Source organism: Rhinolophus ferrumequinum, chromosome 14, assembly GCF_004115265.2.
Source record: "Rhinolophus ferrumequinum isolate MPI-CBG mRhiFer1 chromosome 14, mRhiFer1_v1.p, whole genome shotgun sequence".
Taxonomy (NCBI): Eukaryota; Metazoa; Chordata; class Mammalia; order Chiroptera; family Rhinolophidae; genus Rhinolophus; species Rhinolophus ferrumequinum.
In genome coordinates, this window is record NC_046297.1 from 72,132,123 (window position 1) to 72,155,442 (window position 23,320).

A 23,320-nucleotide genomic window follows, 5' to 3' on the forward strand; every position below is an offset into this window, starting at 1 on the left:
TGGTGAAGGGGATGCTGGGTGTAAACTGGTAGCGAATCTCAGGAATCTCTTCTAGAACCTGGAGGGTCTGGGCTGTAAAAAACCTTCAAAACCTTTCAATCAAGATACTCATGTACCAATAGGGAAACTGAGGCTACAGCAGGTGAGTGTGAGACTCCTTGTTTCCAGGCATGCAGTTGGAGGCTGGGAGCCAGGTCATGGGACAGAATTCCCTACCTCTGAGCAGGGGCCCAGCTGACTCTTCTCCCTTCCTAGGGAGGGGTATGGGGGAAGGGTCCTCTCTGCCTATCCTAGAGAGCGTTCTGGATCAGGAACTGGGGCAAGGGGACAATTTTCTAAAAGTGGCAAGTTGGGGACCGAAGCACGGAGTCCCCCGTACAGGGAGGGGCAATGCATGGCCCAGCTGGGGCGCTCCAGTTGTGGGGGAGACCACCCCGGATGACCTGTTTGGAGGGGCCCCAGCCTTGCTTTGTCTCAAAGCAGAGGAGCAGGGATGGCTGCTACCCTCCCCCACAGCAGGGAGAAGGGCTGGTGTCAAAAGCAGCAGCTGAAATCCTGACTCAGAGCTGCCCGCACCCTTGGCGCCGCCTGGTAGCCTAATATCAGAGGCCCCCTGGTGGCCACAGGCTGCTAGTGCAGTGAGGAGAACCAGCAGCAAGGACAGCTGCAGTGAGGAAGGACCTGGACACCGGAAGGGTGGGCAGGCACAGCTGCTGGTCCTCACAGCAGCCCCCAGGGCACCAGCTCCATCTCTTCCTCCAGACTTGGAGAAGAAGGCCCTTTCCCAGGAGGGAGGGGGACGAAGAAGGCTGTCCAGGCAGGGAAGGATGCCGTCCCCAGCCCCCCTGGGCTGCCTCGGGGTCTGTGCCTCCATGGCCCTCTGACCAGCTCCTCAGGACACCCCTAGAGGTTTAGGCCACAAGCTGGCTTCGAGAGGGACTGGCTTGGGCAGAGCTCTACCTGATGAAATGACCAATGTGCCCAGACACTCAGTTGACTGGTTAACTTGAGTTGCCCTCCCCTCGCCCTGCCCCTGGGCAGGTGATGCTGGTAGTGGGGGTGCTGACTCTAACCGGTGATGGTGGTGATCGTGGTGGGTGATGGAATGGCACTGGTTGGGGGTAATGGTGATAGTCATGGAGAGAACAGTGTGGGGATGGGTGCTGACATTGAGGTTGAGAATGGACAATGATTGTGAATTAATGTTTGACAGTGACAGTGGTGAGACCCTCATGGAGCCTCCTGCCGAGTCTGAGCAAAGCAGACAGTTGGACCAAATGTTGGCCTGGGCAACAAAGACATTAGTGGACTGCTAAGATGATCTGTGTGTACAGTATTGGCTATTCAGGCAGAGGCAAAGAGGCTCTTACAGTCAGAGCGGACCACAAGTTATTAAAACGGAGTAAGGGGTGAAAGACCAAGCATCCTAGTAGAGAAGGACCCTGAAGTAATTTGCCTGAGGCCGTTCTCCGAGATTCTAGATTGCATTCCAGAGAAGCCCCCTGTAGCTATCTAGCCAAAGATCTAGAAGAACAGGGACTATGAATACTTGACGATGGAAGGCGAAGCAGCTAAAGGGGCCATCTCCATCAGCTTCTAGAAAACAAAATCCAAATATGGTACGGGAGTGTCCTTACTGTCACCAAGTCAGAGGATAGTGGAAGATGAGGACGGGGAGGAGGTGACTGAGGAGAGCTCCGTAGGGCAAATTGGTAGGCTAGACCTCACTTTCAAACCCACCTCCTCTTGGCTCTTCTCCCAAGCCCCTCCCTCAGTGTCTCTCAGGAGTCCCCCTGAGGAAGGACTGGACAAACCCACCGTGGGCAGCTCTAGTTGGTCCTTCCCACCCCTACCAACCTCTGACCCTCTTGGGTGGGGTCCGTGGCCCTCAATTCATGCCTTTCCTCCATCCGTCCCCCCACCCCCCATCCAACACCCCAGGCATCTGCCCATCCATCCATCCTCCTGCACACCCTTCCATCCACACCTACTTACCTCCTCCATCCTTCCACCCATCCCACCCTCCCACGCACCCTATATTGTCTATGCACGACCCCCTGTAACTTCCCTCCATCCATCTGCTGTCTGTCCATCCACCCATCGTCCAGCCAGCAGGCAGCCTCTCCTCGGCTCCTGGAAGAAGCAGAGAGCAGAGCCCCAACTCCCGGCTTCCCTGCTGCCTGGGGCAGGAGCCGGGCTTTCCTCGGCGTGCGCGCGTGTGTGCATTTTATCCGCCCCCCACCCCGCGCCCTTATCTCGCTCCCCTCCCCCACACCCGTCCCCCGCTCGCGCTCCCCTCTAATGTGTGATCTGGAAGCTGTATAAAGCCTGATGTAATCCGTAATGCGGTCTCTGGCTCCCGATTCGGGATCCAGTTTCAGAGAGCGAGAGATTGGGGAGCGCCGGCAGCCCGGCGGGGGAAGCAGCTCGCCTCTTTCCCCTCCTCCTTCTCCCGGTCCTCGGCCTCCTCCTCCTCGCGCCGCCCCGCCCCCGGCTCGGCTTGGCTCGCCCCCCCTCCCCCCTCAGGAAGGGGAAAAAAGGCGAGAGGAGCCGGGCAGGCGAGAGGAGCGGCGCGGCGGCGGCGGCGGCGGCGGCCGGAGAGGGAGCGGCGGGCGCAGGCGGCGTTGGCGGCGGCCCCAGCGGAACGAGCGCGGAGCGGGCGAGTCGGAAGCACAGTCGGCCGCGCCGCGTCCTGGCCGGGCCCGCGCGCTCCGCATCGCCCGGAGCCGGGGCGTACGGACCTTCCCGGCGCCCCGGGGTCTCCAGCAGGCGGGGGGAGGGGAGGGGGCCTGCGTGCGCCAGCGGGGGCGCTCCAGGGGGCGTCCCGCTAGGCCTGGAGCGGGCCGGGGGCGGCGGCGGCATAAGGAGCTCCCCCACTCCGGTCGGCCGCCGGCGACGCGGGGCGCTCCTGGGGATTTGCAACTCGCCGGATCAAGTCTTCACCAGTGTGGCCGCTGCTGCTGGAGAAGGTAAGGAAGGCTTGGGCTGGGGGCTGGGGGAGCGGTGAGAGGGGGCGCAGCTGGGGGGGCGGGGGAGGAGCGGGCGCCCGGACTTCCTAACTTCGCCGTTTGGGGCTTCGCAGCTCCGAGGTTTGCGCTCGGAGCTCGGGAGTTTGGACCCCACCACCACCACCACCACCACCACCACCACCGCCCCCTGGCTCCTCCAGCGGCGGCGACGGAATCTGGCAGGTCTCCGCGATCCCACACCGGGCGGGCTGAGGAGGGGGCGACCCAGGATGTGGGAGAGGCCCCTAACACTGCTCACCTCCCCAAATCTACTCGCACGCAGCCTGGCCAGGTTGGCAGGCTGGGCTGGGGGAGGCGCCACTTCCCATCACAGGCACAGACCCAGGGCAGGCGAGGGAAGGCGTTCCCGTGATGTCCCCAACACACACAGACGCTGGCAGGGGTCTTTGAGAGCCCCAGCTGTGATCCCCACAGCCACACATAGACCCAGGTAGGCTGAGGAGAGACACCCCAGCGTGTCCCCCTTCCCCTAAATCACACCAAGAGCCCCTACAGACATTTTGGAGGCTGAGGTGTCCTTCCCCCACGGACAGAGCCCCAGGGATGCGCGAGAAGCCCCCGGTTTCCCCCTGGCAGCCCTCACCCATTGACCGGGCATTGTAGGTGGAGACTCCCCAGAGGTTCTCTTACCCCCAAATTGGGAGAAGGGTTACCCTAGAGACACATACACACACACACACACGCACACACACGCACACGCAAACGCCCTGGCTGTTCCTTTCTCGTATTCTCTTCCACTCGGTCGGATAGGCCGCGCGGATAAGCCGCTTCGAACTTTGGGTCGGCCCTGGGCCCTGTCCGCGCGCAGCATTGAGTGAGGCCAGGCGCCGGGCGCTCCTCGGTCTCCATTCTCAGTGGGCAGAGGCCGCCGGCCCTCCGCTGCCACTGCGCTCGTTCGGAGCAGCCTAGAGGAATGGACATGGCCCCGCCGCCTCCCGGGGAGGCTGAGGACTCTGGCTTGGTCAGGCACCCTCTCTCCCGGTCCTCGCGGCCCCCTGAGCGGGGCAGAGCGCACCTCGGGCCTGCCTCGGGAGGGAGCAGCGGAGCTGAAAAATCGCTGTTCGGAGGCTGCGGCTCCGAGCCCAGGTCTCTCCGCGGGCCCGCGGTGGCTCCTACTGGGTCACTTCCCAGGCTGCCCAGAGAGAGCGCCCAGCCTGACACCCAGACCGCGGGCGCTGGGCACCCATCCCTTTTTACTTTTATTTTGGGCCTCCAAGTTTCCTGGACCGCAGGGACCCAGCATGGAACCGCAAGAGTCCTATCCCACCCGTCCTCCAGTACCCGCTCCCTCCGCGCTCCCCATCTCGTCCCATTCCCCCGCGTCTGGGGCGAGGATTCCTTAGCCGCAAGTCCCCACGAGTTGAAAGGTGTGGAGGCGTGTGGGTGGGCAGGGGGCGCGCACTCTCGCCCGCGAGGAGCCGCTTGGCATGTGTGTCCGGGAGGGGCCGGGAGGTCTGCGCTCCCACCCCACCCTCGGGATCCAGGGCAACCTACGGCGCCCTCCCCCACGGACACAAACACACGCCCCCTCGGAGCAAGAGCCTCCGCCGGGGACCAGCAGTAGCCGCGTGGGTGGGGGTGGGGGGGTGCGAGGTTGGGGTCCCTTTTCACATCTTGGAGGTGATATACGATGTGTGGGGTCTGGGAAGGCGGCCATCGAGTCTTCTAGAGCCCTGAGCCATCACATTCCTTTGCGACCCCCGCAGCGGAGGAGGCAGCGAGGGAGGTGGAGGGAGCCGCTCCCTCCTGACCGCAGGCGGCGGCGAAACTCTGAGCCCGGACGCCCGGGTGCCGCGGGGTCCGGCTTTGAGTACCCTAGCAAGGTCAAGCAAGCGTAGGAGGGGCGGCGGCTCCTGGGCGCGTCCCCGCCCGCGCGGAGTAGGAGCCTTGGGAGCGGGTGTGGACCGCCCGCGGAGTCAGCCCCCTGCACCCGGGTCCCTGGAAGCGGTCATTGCGCGTGTTCGGGGATCCCGGAGCGCCCCGCGCCGGGCCTGGAGCCTTCCCTCCCGGCTCCACGGCTGCTCCTGGGCGCTGCTTTCAGACTTGTTGCGCCTGAATCTGGGGGGGCGGAGGCCGGCCCGGGAGCCCTGGAGCCCGGGCGGCGGGGACCGAGCCCCGAAGCGGGCGGGAATGCGCCAGGGAGGCGCGCGGCTCCGCGGACGGGCATGGTGCGCGGGGCTCGAGCCGGGAGTTTGCCGCCTCGGATTCTGGAGAAGGGCGCTTGTCGCCGCCGCGCACCCGCGCGGGGGCGGATAAGGCGATTCGTTGCTCTGGGCATCACGCCGCACTCCCCCGGACCCCGAGCCGGGTAGGGGACGCAGCCAAGTTGCCGAGCCCTTCCAGTCCCTTCCCTTGCCCGCAGACTACGGCCCCTGGCGGACTTCGGTGGTCGCATCCGTGAAATCCGGGCGCGGGATATGCTCTCGGAGCCCTTCCGGCCCAGGCCCTCGTCCCGGGATCCAATGTACTGGGCCCACAGCATGCTGGGCCTGCAGAGTGCGGGCCGGCAAGGTCCCGAGGCAACTCGGGACCTGCGGACACGGCCGCGGGACCGGGACAGCGGCCTGGGTTGCGGGCCGCCTCTCGTAGCACCCTCGCCCCGGGGCTGGCCGGCCCGGCCCCGCCTCCTGGAGCGGGCCCTGGGGGCCCCGAGCCCGCCCCCTGGGGAAGTCTCCGGCTCCGGGTACTAGCCGCTGGCGCGGGGCTGCGGTGGCAGAGGGCGGAGGGCGGCGCGCTGCCTCGGATGCCCGGGAGAGGGCGCCCGCGCTCGCCCGCCGCCCTGCCCGCCCCTTCCGCCCCTTCCGTCGCTCCTCCGCGGCCTGTGGCGCTCGCCCCAGCGTGGGCAGCCCCAGCTGCTTGCCGGTCCCTCTGCTCCCGTCAAGTCCTGTCACTCGCGGCTCAACCCAAGCCTCGGTCACCCATCTCTTCCCAAACTCTCCTGGCCCCGTGCATTGTGCACAGGCGTGAGGGAGCGTGTTTGTGTACATGTGTGCATGAGTACATGTGTGCCAGGCACGCACATGCGTGTCCGGCCACAGGCTGCGCGCATGTGTGTGCAGGCGTACAAACTGCCATATATGTGTGCGTAGCGAGGTACAGGTCCTGTGTGAAAGGCAGTGTTTAGTAGAATCGGGTTTTCCCTGAGGGCAACTCCTGTATCCAGGCTGTGCTGTCTGTGAGATGGACCCCTGGGAGTAAAACTCTAACCCCCCATGAAGACCCCAGAGCCTGGAGGGTTTTGTTAACTCCATCCGTGCCAGCAAACCCCCCCTCTCCTTTGTCCTCTGGTACCCTCCAGCCTCACTGCTGCAGCTGGGCCATGGGGCAGAGCTGTGATTTCTGGGTAAATGGAGGACTTCAGGATCCCTGTGCACAGCCTGCACGTACATACACACTAAACGTGTGGGTGCCCACGTGTACACACTCCGGGGGGTGCACTGCATGCAAGGCTGAGGGTGTGGTCCCCCCACCCGCGAGGCTGGTGGGAATATGGGAGCAAAGAGGCCCTGACAAGCTCTATGAATGGGCTCAAGGGCTAGAGGACAGCCACCTGCAGGAGTCCAGAGGTGGTGCTCCTGAGAGGCTTGCACAAGGAAGTGGCAGCTCAAGAGGGACCCACAGAGCGGGGAGGGGGGGGGGTAAAGGGGTCAGGAGGTTCATGGAGGGAACAGCCATGCAACGGCCTGTGGCCGGTGAGAGCGCAGGTTTGAGGAGCAGACAGGAGTTGGAGAGGAGAGTGGCTGGCAGGACGGGGCTTCGGAGGGAGCCGGCACGGACCTCAGAGCCCCGTAGGCTTCGGGCTATGTCCTGGGGGCCATGAGAGGGTCTTTAACAGGAGCTGATGGACATGCCAGAGAAATGGTGGGTGCTCCTGGGGCAGCAGGATGGCAGGGGGCGGAATGCCCAGGGGCCTGCCCCACCCACACCTGCACTGCACTGCACTTTATTCATCCTAACAGAATGGCCACCTGCCCCCCCCAGCCCCCATCAGTGTGGCACACGAGCAGACTCACAGTACAGCACACGTGCCCCATGAAGAAGAGGGAGGCAGGCAGAGCACGACAGTGAGCCACTGCCCTGATCTGGGCCCCTGCAGAGGTCCACCTCTGTGGGACGTCAGGCATGGCAAGGCATGGGAGGGCCCCTCCTCCCACCACTGCCCATTACAGTTACTGGGAAAAGTGAGGCCTGAGAGGGTAAGAGCTTCACTGGGAACTCTGACGCCTGGAACAGTACAGTGCCGGTGACGGGTGTGAACCCCCTCCCTCACAGGAGACCCTAAAACCCAAAGATGCAGCTAAAAGTAAACCCTGGGTGCAGATCTCGGTTCTGGCAGGAGATCTCGCAGCACCTTCCCTGCACCTGTCTCCTCGGCTGTGGGTGGGGACGCTGTCTGCTGTCTGGGGTACACAGGACTAGAGCTGGGGGTAAAGTACAAAGAGGCTAGGAAGGGCCCCTATATCCTGCTCTGTGCCCCCATCCCCACCCGCCTTTTTCAGATGAACTCATTTCTATTAATTGAAAAAGTAGCAAGTACTAGGGTTGGCACCAAAGGGTTAGAGTGCAAAAGGAGTCCCCTTCTACCCGACCCCAGGCCCCCCATCCTGTGTCACCCTGTTACTGGTGCCCTTGTCCTTCCAGAATGTTCTGTGCCTCCACAAGCACAATCCTGTGTGTCTGTCCTGTAAGTGGTTTGGACAAATGGAAGTGTTCTGTGTACCCATGGGCACCTGGCTCACCCCACCCCACCCCACCCCCTATGTCATCTCACCCCCACCCCCGTGGCCCCCCAGCGCTCTCCACCACCCCCTTGGCATCCCTGTCACCTTCATCGTTATGCTGGTCCCACCACCGTCTTCCTGCCCATGTGGCTCTGTGGGCGTCCTTGAGGGCTCGTTCAGAGGGGTGCAGATGGGGTCCCTGTGGCCTGCTTGGCCCTGGTGGGTCACTGTGGGATCCCAGCCCACCACTGCCAGAGGCCAGGAGAGGCCCCCCAGGACAGGCGGCCAGAGTCGGGCTCTGAGGCTGATTTGGGGGGTGCTGACTTGGCTGAGAAGTGAGCTGAGGCTCCCTCGGGTGAAGAGGGAGGGGAATGGAGGGGAGGTGGGGACCCTGCGGTGAGGGGCAGCAGGGCCTTGGAGTCTGCAGGGTCATAGAGGTGGCGTGGCCCTGCCACTGAGCCAAACCTGGGTGGGGGTGGAGGGAGTACACAAAGCCCCTGGCCCCACCCCGGAAAGTCTGTCCGCCACCCGTTAAGACTGATTCACTCTCCCGGGGCCCAGAGCCCCCCACCCCCGAGACCGACAGGAACCTCCCTCCTGTCTGGCAAGGAGATGTTGACCAGCGACTGGGTGATACTTGGGGTCCTTCTGCCCTGCCTGAGTGTGCCCTGAACCAGAGAGTGCCGCGTCTGTGGGGGATGTGCTGTGGAGGGCAAGTCTTCGTGAGGACCCAGTTTGGCTGGGGGGACATCCTGTCCCCTGAGGAATGTGTGACTACAGAACCTGAGTGGAAAGGAGCAGGACTCAGTGAGAGGGAGAGAGCGCCCTCTGCCACCGCACTGCCCTGTCCCCAGGCCGTACCTTCTTCTCCACAACAGCACACACACTCGCACACGTGCACACTGGCCACTCACAGGCTGCATGTGCACACAATTCCACAGACACACTCGTCCTGGGACACTTACACTCGCTCCTACACTGCACGTGCACACGCACACGGTCCTCCGTGCCCAGCCTGTCCCAGCCGTGGGCTCCGCAGTCCTGCCCTGGGTTGAGGCCGGCTGCCCACCCCATCTCCACCCAGAACGAGGGGTGGGGTTGGTAGTGGCCCTGAGACCCAGCTCCATACTCCGTTGTTCCCCTCTTCTCAGCCATCCCAGACAGAGACACTCCGTGGGTGTTGGGAGGCCTAGGTTAGGGCCTGCTCCCCAAGGGACAGCCTCCAGCTGGGGGGGCCCTCCATTCCTCTGAAGACTGGGACAGCATGCCTGCCCTCCCTCCCTCTTAGAATGGTCAGTGCTGCCACAGCCCAGGGTGCTGCTGGGAGCATCGGGACCCAGGGGACCTGGGTTCCACGACACACATCCATCCTCAGTAGTGCCTGTCTGTTCTCATCTCTGCCCATGCTGTCAGGACCTTGCTGTCTCTATCCTCCAGGCCTGACCAATCAGTGTGGCACATGAACAGTGTGGCGTCCTGCCCCTGGGACCTCATCCCTCCCAGGGCAGCCCCAGGGCCCAGCCAAGTAGCGGGACCCCTTCCTGATGGCTTCTTCTGATCTTGTCTCCATGCCTTCTCCATGTGACCTTGGGCAGGTGACCTTGGACGAGCCCCTCCCCCTGGGGACCTCAGATCCTGGTGTGGTGTGGTGTGTGGCTGGGGGCGTCTCATGGGCTGGCAGCTGGGCAAGCACTGCAGCAGAGCCTCTGTCTTAGGGTACCAAACGGGGGGACACGAGAGGAAAGCTCAGTGACATGTGACACCCAGATTCCAGAAGCCTCCCCTCCTCCGGAGTGCCATGGGACTGATGCTATCCCTGGCCCCACTTGGGGCTCTTTGCAGGGGAGCACGTCTGCATGCCAGCGTACCATGTGCATGGCTGCAAGCATGCGTTGCACGTATAGAAATGCACGCATGTACATGTTTGTGTGTGCACGTGCATGTGCACGCATTCTTGGGGTGCAGGACACAGTGGGAGCACCGGGAGGGCACATCCTCTCTTGGGAGTCCCTGCAGGATTGGGGAGGCTTTCTCGGGCAGCGCGATGCCCTGTGTCCTGGGTATGTGCCAGGCAGTGGCAGAGGCAGCCCAACGGGGGGCACGGCTGAACCAAAGGCCCAGGAGGCCCAGGAGCTGGAGTGTCTTCAAGGCCTGCAGGTGGTTTGGGGTAACCAGGTCCTGGGCGAGAGGAGGTGTGATGAGGCTTAGAGCCTCCAAGGCCCATCAGAGAGCTGGCCATTGACCCCAGGGCCAGGTGGTCGGGGCAGTGGGGTGGCAGCCTCTCAGTCTGTCTGCCTCCTTTGTGAAATAGAGGTGACACCAAGCTTGCCGCCTGTGGGTGGGGGAGCAGGTGGGGGCCTGAGCAGGGCAGCCTGGGACAGAGCCAGCCCCGGACAACGCCCTCCCCCCGCCCCCCGCAGTGTCTTTTCCAGGGGTCTCCTCCTGGGCAGTTCTGGCTGGCTTCTGGCCAGATTCCCCCAGAGGCCCCTGGGCTCAGGCAGGCAGGAGAAGGAGGCCCTCCATGGGGCCAGGCCTGGCAGGTGTGGTGGGCAAGTGCACCTCTCAGGAGCCTGATGGTAACCCAACCCTGCCCGGGGTTCCCTGCCAGCTCCAAGGGACACCTCGTTGGTGCGCCCCCGTGTCTTTGCTGTGAGTAGAATAAGACCCGGGGGCTCCATAGGGCCAGCCCAAGATGCCCCGCAGCCAGCCATGGTGGGCAGTGGGGCGTGGTTGGCAGGCGCTGAGGGTGGGGCTAGATAGTGGCCACGGGGAGGGGAGGTTGGCTCTCCCAGGGCCCACCTGGCTCTGTGCTCACGCAAGGAGGCCTGCCCAGCTCTCCTGACCTCTCCTTGTGGCCCCAAGCCCCTGAGACCACTGGGGTCCCTGTGTCAGGGGTCCCTGCCGGAACTGCCTCTGCCTGCCAGGCTGCCCAAGCTGCCATAGCCCAGGAGGCATCTGTGTGGCCCATGGGGCACCCTGAGCCGGGTGGGCAGGCTGCCATGGGCTGGGGTGGTCGGGTACCCCAGGCGGCCTCTCCTTGCTCTCCCAGCCCCCACCCGCCCACCAGCCCCTGGGCTGTCCTCGGTGCCACCGGTGCCCACCGCGCCCCTCCCCCAGTGCAGCCTTTTCCCAGGACACACAGGCGGGCACTGTTCAGAGGGCCAGGCAGGACAACAGAGTGCCTTTTGTGGCTGGTGTCTGGGGATGCCATTGGTGGCCGGGGGGGTGGGGCGGGGATGTGGAGGCTGGCCCTGGGGAGGAGGTTCAGACGGCCTGCGCCGAGGTGAGGCTGGAGCACGAGGGGCGGCCCCAGCCCCTGCCCTCGGTTGTCGGCAGGGAAACCGAGGCACCAGGGCATCTGCCAGGGGCAAGGGTACAGCAGCCCACATGTGCGTGGGTGCGTCTGGGACACGTGGGAGGTGGGCACAGCATCCCTCGGCTGCTGGTGACTCTGCGAGCCGTGATGTGGGGTCGCTACCCCTCCTACCTCGTGGTGGGGCCGTGAGACGAACAAGGCGTGGGGTCGGGGTCTCGAAAGATCTCAGACCCGTTCTTGGTGTGCGGTCAGCGGTCAGTAAATGACAGTTATTGTCACCCTTTCTCCTTACCATCACTCCCAGCTCCTCGTCCCCACCTGGCGTGGCTGGCTCTCAGGTCCCCCACCTCCACTGTCACCCCCTCCTGTCTCTGGTGGCCTCCACCCGTCACCATGCTCACTGCCCCCACCCCTCACCTAGAGGCCACTCTGCAGGCTGTGGGAAGCTGTGTGGCAGGAATGGAGTGACACTGGCCAAAGGCATGGGGGCAGGACACCAGGAAGAATTTCCTGGAAGCAAGGAGGTGAAAGAAGAGGCGGGTCCCCAGGGAGCTTGGGTGCTCATTATCCTTGGGAGTTTAAGAGGGCAGTGGCCGTGGAAAGCTGCAATGACCCAGACCAGGGTATGGGGAACCGACCACCAGACAAGCAGCCTGTGGTTTGGGAGAGGAGACAGTCACCCTGTGAGAACTTATGGGGGAATGAGCAGTGACTCATGGACCCCCAGCACCGGGGTCAGCATCCGCCAGCCTCTCGCAGCCCTCACCTTTGGCGAGCAGGTGCGGAGCGTTCTGACCGCCAGCGGAGGCCTTGGTTCTGGCTGTGGCTGAGGGGAGCCAAGCACACAGGGCCCCTGGGATGGAGCCTGCCGCCCACTCGGCCAGGACGGCCTCCTTTAAGGCCCTGCCGTGGGCTCCTCGGGGCTCCAGCCTGGCCACTGGGCTCTCCCTGAATGGTCCTCTCCCGCAGGGCGTCCTCTCCCAACCCTGGTCCCCGTCCCACTGCCCCCCACATCCCTGCGCAGCTAAGCCTGGCTCTCCTCCTGCCGTGTGACCTTGGACAAACATGCTACACCTGTATTCGCACACACTGGCACATGTGCATGCACACACACAGAGGCACATACATGGACATACATGGGCTTGCCCACACACATGTGCACACACGTGTGCTCCCCCTACCTCAGTGAGGGCTCCCACCACCCATCACCTACTTGTCCAAGCTGGAAGCCTGTTATCTCCATGATGCTGTCTCCTCTCTAACCGCCTTCCTGACCCAGATGCCACCTCCCAGCTCTCCCCACCTGCCCGCACCCCCAGCAGTCAGAAGGACCCTGCCCGCCAATCCTAAGACCCCGCCCAGGCACTGCCCACTCCAGGAGACCACCCCGGGTGCCAGTTGGGGTCAGGACCTCCTCCGCATGCCCCCACCCCATCTCGGATCCAATCGCCCAGGCCTGGGACACACTCCACACTGGCCGGCCTCCCCCAGGGCTGCGTGACCTGGGGCCTGACACTGATGGACCCCCGGCCCGCCCAGCTCTCTGCCCACCTGAGGCTGCCTCGGCGGGGAGAAGGCCCAGAGCAGCCTCTGAGATGCTGGAGGGTATTAGGCGAGCACTTACTGGGAGTGAAGGAGCCTCAGCCCGCGGCAGGAGACCTGTGGGTCTGTTGGGGGCAGAGGAGTGGGGCGTGGGCAGGTGGAGGCACCGTCCGCACTGACAGTCTGGGCCTCCCGCCCAGTTCTGCTCTGTGACCAGCCAGAAGAGGCAGGGCTAGGCCAGCTCCATGGTTCTCAGGGTCGTGGCTGGGACAGCCTCTGGCCAGCAGAGCCAGGGCACGACTGTAGTTCAAGTCAGAAACGTCCTAGAGGGTGCCAGGAAGTCAGCTCAGTCCTACTGCTCCCCTGCCTGTCCTGGCTCCCTGCTGGGTCTGGTGGTCTCCCCAGTGGGACCCCAGGGCTCCAAAGAACCCTGTATGAGAACCCCAGGAGTGGGCACTTGTAGGCTGTCTTCTGGCCCCAGGAGCCTGTTGGAGGCTCACTCCAGAGCCTTGGTCTCCGTTTGACAGGTGGGGAAACTGAGGCTGGGAGGCAAGGGACTTACCCGAGGCCACGCAGCCATGAGGGGCAGCCGGAGCCCAGGCCTCCGAGCTTGGCCTGTGCGAGCTCCCTGCTCCGTCTCCAAGGCCCACACAGCAAAGACGCTGGGAGGGGAGTGCAGAGCAGTGACCTACGTTGTGTCCCCGGCCAGCTGGGCCCAGGCAGCAGGAAGCGGCGAGTCCCTGTGGGCAGGCGGTTGGCGTGTGCACGGTCAGCAGGGCGGAGGCCCTGGCACCAGGAGGCCAGGCGGCTCTGGGCGCTGGCTGCCGCTCTCCTCTCCTGGCCGGCCAGCTCAGCTGCTGCGGGTCAGGATAGAAGCACTGGCCTGGGAGGCCTGGGCGCCTCCATGTCCCTGCTCACCACGGGCCCGAGTGGCCTTCCTGTGCCCGGGCTGTGTGGGAGTGATGCCAGTGGCACAAGGTTCGGGTCAGTCTGAGGCTTTAAGTGTGGGTTCTCCAGCCCCCGCATTGTGACCTTGGGTAAGTCCTTACTGCCTCTGAGCCTCAGTTTTTCCATCCTGAAATGGGCGTGGAGGGTAATAGCTCCAGCCTCGCAAAGGAGGGGTCAGTGCAGGCCCAGCTGGACTCTGGCGGCTCCAGGACACTCCATGCCCCATCCCTCCCCACCTGGAGGTGCAGTGCCTGAGAGGCCAGGGGATCCCCAGCACAAAAGGCAGGGGAGCACGGCTGGGGGTAGGGGGGCTGAGAGGCTGCAGTGACAGGTGGGGACCAAGGAGGAGTTGAGTGGATGTCTGTTATAGCCTAGGACCGGGGTCGGACTCCCACCCCCACACCTCTCAAAGAACTGGTCAGTCCTGCTTTGAGGAGGGGTCTCTGCTCCCGACCCTGGGCGAGGCTTAGAGGTGCTGCCGGACCTGGACCGCCAGAGGCTGGGGGATGACTGCAGTGACCTTGCTCCTCTGCTCCCTATGTCCCACTTCCCTTCTTGTCAGGTCTGCAGGGGGCGCAGGAGAGGGGGTGGTCGGAGAGAAAGGAGACCCAGGTGAGGGGAGGGCCGGGAGAGAGAGCCAGGCCTCCTTCCCCCCAGGGGCTCATAGACAGTTACGGAGGCCCAAGGGGATGGGTGGCCACTATAGCCGTGACGGGGTGAGTGGGCAGGCAGCAGGCCCGGAGCCCTCAGGAGCCATGCCAGGCTGTTGGCCAGACAGGCACAGCCAGGGTCCCCGTGGCATGTGCCCTGGCCTGGCGCTGCCCAACACACCCTGCTCGGGCCTGGGTGAAGGAGGGGTCTCCCGTCCCCCTGGCTGGGCCCCTGCAGGTGGACACAATAGAGGGTGGCTGCTGGACAGGTGGACAGGCCAGGTGCCTGGGAGCAGTGCCAGGGCCTGTGTCAGCTGCCCAAAGCCCAGGGTGGGCAGTGCCCCAGCATGCCCACAGCCCCAGTCTCCCCGGGGGACTCACACGTCTCCCATTCTGCTTTCTCTTTCAGCTGCTGCCAGTGGGCACAGGCTGGTGGTAGGGCCCTGGACGTTAGGAGCCCCCGTCACCCTCTCGGTCGTCTGAAGGCCTTTCCTCCTGCCCTCACTCAGAGACCCTGTCCTCTGGTCCCGGCCCCTGGCCTGGCCCACTCGACGCTGGACCCTGGCATGTCCAGGCCTGGCGGGAGCCTGCCTGCCCAGCCCGCGGAACCCCGGCGGCCCCGCGAGCTAGGATGAGGGGCCAGGCCCCCGCCCTGAGCCCCCGCTGGACCCTGGGCCCACTGCTGCTGTTGCTGCTGCTGGGACGCCGGGCGCGGGCAGCCTCGGGGGCCGACTCGGGGCCAGGGGCTGAGCCGTGTGCCACGGTGGTGCAGGGCAAGTTCTTTGGGTACTTCTCGGCGGCCGCCGTGTTCCCGGCCAACGCCTCACGCTGCTCCTGGACCCTGCGCAACCCGGACCCGCGCCGCTACACGTTGTACCTGAAGGTGGCCAAAGCGCCCACGCCCTGCGGCGGCCCCAGCCGCGTCCGCACCTACCAATTCGACTCCTTCCTGGAGTCCACGCGCACCTACCTGGGCATGGAGAGCTTCGACGAGGTGCTGCGGCTGTGCGACCCTGCGGCGCCCCTGGCCTTCCTCCAGGCCAGCAAGCAGTTCCTGCAGATGCTACGCCAGCAGCCACCCCTGGAGGACGTGCCCGGGCCCCTAGGCCCCAGCCATGACTTCTCTGTGGAGTACCTGGTCGTGGGCAACCGCAATCCCAGCCGGGCCGCCTGCCAGATGCTGTGCCGCTGGCTGGACGCCTGTCTGGCCGGCAGCCGCAGCTCACACCCCTGCGGCATCATGCAGACCCCCTGTGCCTGCCTGGGCGGGGACACCGGCGACCCTGGCTCCAGCCCCTTGGTTCCCCGAGGGGACGTCTGCCTGAGGGATGGAGTGGCTGGTGGCCCTGAGAACTGCCTCACCAGCCTGACCCAGGACCGGGGCGGGGATGGCGCTCCAGGTGAGTGACAGCCGGGAGAGGACCCAGGGGTGGCTCTCTGGGCAGAGGGTCTTCTCTTAAGGGCTGTCCTGGCCGCCCACCCCCTGAGCACACCTTCAGGGAAGCCAATGCCTAGAGACAAGCTAGCTACAGGTGCGCTCAGGACAGGTGGCCTGAGTGCTGGCCACTAGTCCCTAGGAACTGGTATGTGCCCAGGATATGGGAGGTGCCCGTGAATGGAGAAAGGAAGGAATGAAGAACAGGTCTGATCTCTCTCTGGTGATGTGGTTTTAAATTCCTGGCTGGGGAGCCTCCTTCCTTTTTCTCAGGCAGGACAATCTAACGGGCAGCAGGCTGCTGTGGCCTGTGGCAGGTGGCCGGGGTCTACAGGGGCCTCTTGGGATGCATGCTGTGTGGAGCAAATGTGAGCAGATGGGTGTTTGGACATGTGGTCAGGAGATGACATTTGGGGATCGAGTGTGGTGTGGCCGTGGAAACCCTTTGTCCAGCAGTTAGTGACTGAGTGCCTGCAGTGTGTTCTAGGTGCCATGAACAGGGCAATGAAAACCCACAAACCAGCCCCGCCCTCAGGGAGTTGTGGGGGTACGGGGGCGGCAAGGAAGGCCCTATGAGAGCGTGTTGGGGACAGCACGAGGGACAGGTCACCGGTGCCTGAGGTCAGAGGTGCGGGAGAACCCCGCGGGTGTCAGGACGCACTGCAGGCCCAGGGCAGGGCAAAGGCTGGAAGTGGGCCTGTGCTCGCGCCAGCAGAGAGGGCCGGGGCCTACGCAGGAGGACGCCACTAGCGGGATGGGGCACGGGGTAGGGAGGCGCCCTCCCATCCCCATTGCAGGATGCCCAGAATGTCCTGGGAGCATCTGTGAGGCTGGGGCAATGGCTGGCGAAGGGACAGCAGCAGGGGTCAGCTTGAGACACCAGGCAGGCAGCTGAACACACGTGCCTTGCATCCAGGGGCCAGGCCAGACTGGGTGTCCATGCTGAGCTGGTCACTGTGGGGCCAGATTACATTGTCCAGGGCCGATGAACTACTTCTCAGAATAACATCTTTAAAGGCATAAAATAAGCATGTGGGGTACAAAGGAACCCAGTTATCCTGGAACCCAGTTCTATTCATGGCCCTGGGGCCTGGATCCCAGGTTAAAGGCCTCTGTGAGCTGCGAGCAGACCTGGAAAGGAGTCGGGGAGAAAGGGAGGTGACGGGCAGAACCTCCAAGAAGTGGGGTAGGTGGGGTGTCCAGAAAACCAGCAGAAAATGCTCCATCAAGATGGGGAGACATCAGTTGCATCAGCCCCCAGCAGTGGGGTAGGAGTCTGGGAGGGCTGACCTTGGGGCACGACAAGGTGGAGGTCACTGTGACCTTGGCTTGGATAGCTTCTGAGGAGCAGAGAAGTGGGCGGGGCTGGTTTGAGAGTGAGGAAGGCACAGGAGGGTGCATCCTGCTCGGCCACTCCCCAGTGGCCACCTGTCCCTGAGCCTCGGTTTCCTCACCTGTGAAGTGCTGACTGCTCTGCAGGACCATGCTGTCACATCGGAGCTGACGGCCCTGGGGCCTGGCCCACGTTGGCGCCCAGTATGTAAGAGCTGGTCTCTGTGAGCGTTGTGGACCAGCAGCCATGCTGGGAAATGTCCAGTGCTGCTCAGAGCCGCGTGGAGACGGCAGAAGGAGAAGGTCAAGAGGACAGGGCTGGCGTGTGTGCCAGAGTTTGTGTTCCGGATGGAGCTAGAGCCCCACTCCCCACAGAGCACCTACTTTGTGCCGTGCAGAGGCAGGAGCTGGGGTGCAAGGGGGCACAGGCCTGCTGGCCACAGCTGACTTGCTCCCTGGGGAGCAGAAGGCTGGGGGGTGGGGGCTTGAAGCAGAAGGGTGACATTTGAGCTGTAAGTGCAGAAGAGTGTGGCCCAGAGGGGATTAGTCCAGGACAGGGAGGGGCGACTGCAGGCTTCCCGGAGGGGGCCGACATGAAGGAGGAGGGTCTGAGGGTGGAGCTGATGGACTTGCTGATGCTAAGACGTGAGTGTGGAGAAAGGAGGCGCCAGACCATCTGGATTTCTGGCCTAGCCAGTGGGGAGGCAGTGGGGAGGAACGGGCCGGGAGGAAGACCCAGGGGTCAGAGTGGGACTTGAGCATGAGCTGCTCGCGGGTCATCCCGGTGGGAATGTCCTGTGAGCAGGGCCATCGGGCGCAGGACCAGGTTAGGCTCAGGTCCCAGCTCACTGTCCCCAGGCTGCTCCCAGCTGCTCTTTCATCTCCTCAGGCCCCTCATCTTTAAAATGGAAAGAGTAATACCTTCCTTCCTTGGTTGCTGGGGGGAATGAGAAGTGGGGTGACAGTGGTGACCCCAATATGTTCATTGACTGGAGAGTTTGGGGGGCAGAGACAGTGCAGGTACTGGCATCGGGTTAGCCAGTGGGGGCTTTCGTGGAGATTCTGAGGGGAGAGTGGCTGGTGGTGGGGACAGAAGAGGGTGGGGAGGTGTGAGTGTGGGTGCGTGTGTCCAGGCATCCACGCGCCTGAGTGTGTCCATGTATGTGTGCACGTGAGCGTGCATGTGTGCGGTACCTAGAGTCCATGTGCATGCATGCATGTGTGTACACGTGTGTGCTTGGAGGCTGGGTTCTGTGCAGGGCGACCTTTGGCGATTTTGACCAAGCACAGTGTAAGGGCCGTGGCGGGGACAGGTGGCCTTGTAGGAAGGCAGTTTGGAGAACATGTGAGCAGGACTGCTTGCGACGTGAAGGGGCCCCTCGTCTGCACTGGGCAGGAGGGAGGGATCATGTCGTGGGGTCAGATGGCTGACCCCAGTGCCTGTGTCCTGGACGCAGACTGCTTCTGGGACCCGGGGCCTGAAATGATCTCAGTAGTTGTGACAGCAGCCATGTCTGGCGTGTTCACTTTGTGCCCAAAGCATCCACACAGGCACTGGTTTGCTCTTCCCAGCAGCCCGAGGCTGGCTCTCCCCGCGGGCGCCCTCCTGCCACAGGTGTTTCCTGTCCAGGAACGCTCTTCCCCAGGCCCCACAGCGCCACCTCCCTCAAGTCATTGCTCAGCCGTCCCTTCTCCGGGAGGCTCACCCAGACCGTGCTGGTTCAGGTGCAAAGAGCCCCAGCCCCAGCTCTCCACCCCACACGCTGTCTCATTTCCTCTTTCCATCTCGGTATCTATCACCTGTGAACACACTGGATAACTTCCGGTATTGGTGGGGTTCCTTCCTCGCTCTCTGTCCCTGCTAGGCAGGGGTGTTTGCCCACTCCCTGAAGTAGCCCCCAGTGTGTGCAACGGTACCTGCATACAGCCGGTGCTCATAAATGCTTGTTGAGTGGAATGAGGCATAGAGGCATTAAGGCAGTGACCAGGGTCACAAAGCTAGTGAGAGGTAGGCTGACAGCAGAGCCAGCTCTTGGCCACCTGGCAGTCCCCCTGCACTGAGCTCTGCTGGGAAGGGTCCTGTGCGCACGTGTGTGCATGGGGATGAGGCCCAGTGAGGCCCAGCAATCATTCAGAAGACACACAGCAGGGCTGGGCCAGGCACCAGACTCCAGCTCGTGCCTGCTGAGCCTGATGCCCAGGGAGCTTCACTGGCCAGGGGAGGCTGGGACAAACATGTCCCTCCGTCTCCTCCCCAGAAGGCTGTGTGCAGCCAAGCCAGGGATCGAGCAGGCGGCCCAGGCCAGCCTGTGGCCCATTTACAGCCCTGCGCCCCGCCTGGCCTGTCCAAATGCCACATGGCCACATCACGCGTCCGCCTGGGCCAGCATTCCTCAGGCCAGAGCAACTGTTCCCTTGCCACTCCGTGGCCGCCTGGCTGACCCTCTCAGGCGCACCCCCACCAGGGGTCTGTGCGTGTGTCTCTGTCCCGTAGTCTCTCTGTGCATCTTTCTGCCTCTGGTGAGATGGGGCCATTTCTCTCAGGGGTTGTTTTAAATATTCATGTTTTAATTAAAGAATTTTATTGCAGAAGTGACATGTAAGATAATGAAAAAGCAGTGTCCTGGGGGCTGGAAGCAACTGTGAGTGTGTCTGTGTGTGTCCCTGACTCTGTGTCTGCCCCCTTGGGCTGCACAGAGTGGGGAATGGGGCTGAGCTAGAGCCTGAGCCTGTGAATGACGTCTGGACACGTGGGTCTGGAGGGCTGTGATGCTGGGCTCAGGGGCCGCGACCCATCCAAGACCACACCGCTGCTGAGGGAGGGCGAAGTCCCCACCCTGCCTCCAGGCCTGTCACCACTGAGCGGTGGCCCTTGCCCTGATACACATACCCCTGCAGGGCGTGGAGAGGCCCCTCTGGAAGCAGTGTCTGCAGGGTGTGGAGAGAGGCTGGGCCTGGAGTGTGTGGGGGGAGTTCCAAGGGGAAGGGCTGTGTCTCTGAGCCCTTGGGGGGGGAGTGCACGGGGAGAACGGGAGGGGCCCTCCTGCCAGGGACTTTGGTCTGATCATCTCAGCCAGGGATGCAGCTCTTTTTGCACAGGACCAATTTAGAAAAATCTAGAAAACAAGGTGTCCACTGGCGACAAGGCTCACTCCAGATAGCAGGTTGTGGCCCCATGACCGTGATGTGCACACGTCTGCCGTCACCCACAGGTCCCCACGTGAGGCAGTGACCCCATGTACCTGGCTGCCAGAGACCCTGCTTGGGTTCCATGTCCCAGAAAGACTGGAGAAGGGATGTCAGCCGTATGGTGGGGGCCCAGCGAAGGGCGGGGACTTGCCCAGGTCGCCCAGGGCCGAAGGGCAGAGCCAGTGTGGGACCTGGGCCTTCATGCTTCTAATAGGACACCGTTCTTGATGGGGGGCACCTGCCTGAGGAGGAAAAGAACCAAGGACAAAGCGAATGACCTTGCAGACAGGACCAAGTGAGCTAGATGGGCAAGCCTGTTTCCCGTCTGTGAAATGGGATGGGACAGGCCTGCTCACGTGGGCTACACGAGGTCGAGGGAGATGCAGACCCAGCTGTGGGGGGAGCTCTCCTTGACCCCTCACCTGGAGGTGGCCAGTGGCGGTGGGCATGGCTCCCTCGGCCCATCCCGAGATCCCTTGTCACCTGCTACAGTTGGCAGGCTGCTGCCGGCTCCTCCAGGCTGAGAGTGGGAGCTGCAGGCCCCCTGGAGGAAGGGCAACGCCAGGGCCTGCGGGGGCGGGGGGTACATGGTGGGGGGGCCGGGGGCAGGCGCTGTGGACCCCGTGGTCTGCTGGAGGAGGGGGTTTCAGGGAGCTGTCCTATCTCCTTTGGTCTCCATTTGCACATTCATGCAGGAGGTTCAGAGGAGGAGCCTGGGTGCTCTGGGACAGGCCTTACGTTGGTGGGGGTGGGGTAGGGGTCTTCACAGGAGCTGGACTCCGCAGTGGGTGCCTGGGGAGCCCCGCCTGGCAGGCCTGTGGGAATGGGCAGGTGCTCAGAGACCTGCTGGACTGGGGAGACCTCTGCTGGACGAGATGGAACGTGCACAGTTCCCTCCTCCAAACGGGACCGCCAAACACCCCAAAGCCCAGCAGGCGCAGGGCCTCCCCCAGCGCCCCCATCCCAGCCAACTGGGGGCACAGGAGCCTGAGAGGTCACAGCCTCCAGGCGCCAGGGTGGGAAGGAGGCCAGTAGACCCCTCTTCGTGAGCCCTCTCTTCTGGGTGGCCAGGCTGCCTAGAGGCCATTAATTGGTTCTATTCATCCTGTAATGAGATGGAAATGAGGCTTCCACACAGAGGGGCATTGAGCTGGGTAAGAATGGCGGTTTCTTTCTGGGCCTGGAGGGGCATCCCACCCCCGGCCTTGCCCACGCCTCTGCTGCCCCCTCGAAGCCCACCCAGCCCAGGAGCCCCTTGGCCACCCAGCAGAGGGCAGCCTGAGCGCCTCCAGGCCCTGCACTTCACGCCCTGGGAGTCCTTCCTAGGTGATTCCCCCCCCCGCCCCCCCCCCCGTCATGGACACACATTTATCAAGTGTCAGCTGTGTGGGGACACACATTGAAAATACAAACGATAACAAAAATAGCAGCTCCCATTTCCTGAGTGCTCGCTCGGGGCAGGAGTGTGGCCAAGGTCGGGGATCAGTCTGATGGGATCAGGGCTCAGTGTATGCAGAGGATCGGGGATCCTGGCCCTGCATCAGAAGGCAGCCTAAGGAGAGGATCCAGCTCAGGATGTGGCCAGGGTCGTGGACAGGCCTGGGGGGGCAGTCTGTCCTCGGAGCCCGTGGCCCCCCTTCTCCTCCTCTCCCCCACTACAGCCTCACCACCTGGGTCACCAAGGTAACCAGCCCTGAAATCGTGGGTGTTTTGGCAGCTGAGGCCTAACCTGAGTCTACCCTGAAAGACGGAGCTCTGCAGCAGTTGCCATGGGAACCGAGTGGCATCCTCCGATTAGCCTGGCTTGGACACCCTCTCTCTCCCACCCACCGCTGGTTTCCACGTCACTCAGGCTTCCGTGTGGGGGCTGGGCTGGGACAGCAAGGGGCAACAGGCAGGACACGCCCACCCTGACCCCGCTAGATCTGTGTCCCTAGACTCCGGCCCTCTCTGTTCCTTTATCTCAGTGTCACGGGATGTGGTGGCTTTGGCAGGGGAGACCACTGAGGCCTGGAACACTGGGCTGGGGCCTGTGGTTGGTCACAGCAGGTGGCCTTAGTGGGGGGTGGGTGCAGGGAGAGCATCTGGAATCTTCCAGTGCCCGCTCCTCTCCTTGCCAGCCCTAGGTAACTTGGCCTCCCTTTCTGCACCTGTCAAATGGCCGTGGTTCTGGGCCGAGACCACCCGAGTGAAGGCATGTGAAGTGCAGCAGCAAAGGCCCCCTCTGGGCAGCCTGGGCTGTCACACCTGCCCTGTCCGTGCAGGTGGACACAGAGGCTGTGCTCGGGGCCTCCTTGGGGTGCTTCCATGGTAACTGCAGTATAAGACAAAATGGTATTTATGTAGTATCCTCCATATTTATAGTTCTGACTCAGCGACCCTCTTTGCCCCTCAGTGCCAGCTCCAGGGCAGACCCTCCTGGGCATGGCCTTACTCCCAGCCCCTGGCTGTCTGGACCACCCCTCTTTGAGCCTGTTTCCTCCACTGTAAACGGGATGAAAATGCTGCCTCCTGGGGTGGATGAGACTTGAGGTTCCTGTGTGCTGAGGTGCCTGGCACAGAGCAGGGCCAGCTGGGGACAGGGGAGGGTCAGAACACCTCTGCCCGAGATGCCCCCAGGAGGGCTGGCCCGGGAGTGGGGGACAGACAGCCTGTGCAATCCTGCTCAGCCTCTTCCTAGCTGGGGGCACAGGCACTCCTTCACCTGGGCTGCCTCAGTCTTCTTATCTGAACAGTGGGAGCAGAGAGGGCTCCTTGTGATAACATGACGACCGCCAGATGAAGGCATACGCCCAGACCCAGGAGGGGCTCAGAGCCAGGTCTCTGCACCCCAGAGGAAGGGTCCGTGTAGAGAGCAGCCCTGCCCCCGCTCTGTGGCTCTGGCAAGCCCCTCCCTGGGCCTCGCACACATGGGAGATGCATGTGAGTGAGAGACAGAGCAGGGTCCACACCCACCAATTGAGGGACAGCCACCTGGCTGGGCACAGAGGACAGGAGGCATGGCTGCTCTGTGCCCTTGGCAGAGGTGCCCTGCCTCTCTGGGCCCCGCGGGAGGGTGGGCTCTGTGAGGGAAGGGAGAGGAGAAGGTTCCACAACAGGCTCCCCTTCTCACGCTGTGCACCCAGGCCAGCGGCTCACATTGGGGAGGTTCCTTCCGG

The 23,320-nt window shown here is 63.5% G+C and overlaps 1 protein-coding gene across 2 annotated transcripts in view; it reads left to right on the plus strand.

Moving 5' to 3' along the window:
• Positions 1 to 2,664: 2,664 nt before the first annotated feature.
• The window catches only part of ADGRB1 (adhesion G protein-coupled receptor B1), a 74,421-nt gene continuing 53,765 nt past the window's right edge, over positions 2,665 to 23,320 (plus strand). Inside the window, exons 1-2 of one of the 2 annotated variants that reach the window (XM_033126014.1) lie at positions 2,665 to 2,969; positions 14,616 to 15,606. In XM_033126014.1, coding sequence (XP_032981905.1) covers positions 14,838 to 15,606 — 769 coding nt within the window. In that variant the 5' untranslated portion in view covers positions 2,665 to 2,969; positions 14,616 to 14,837. The remainder of the gene's footprint in view (positions 2,970 to 14,615; positions 15,607 to 23,320) is intronic. The other variant, XM_033126016.1, reaches the window with a different exon arrangement.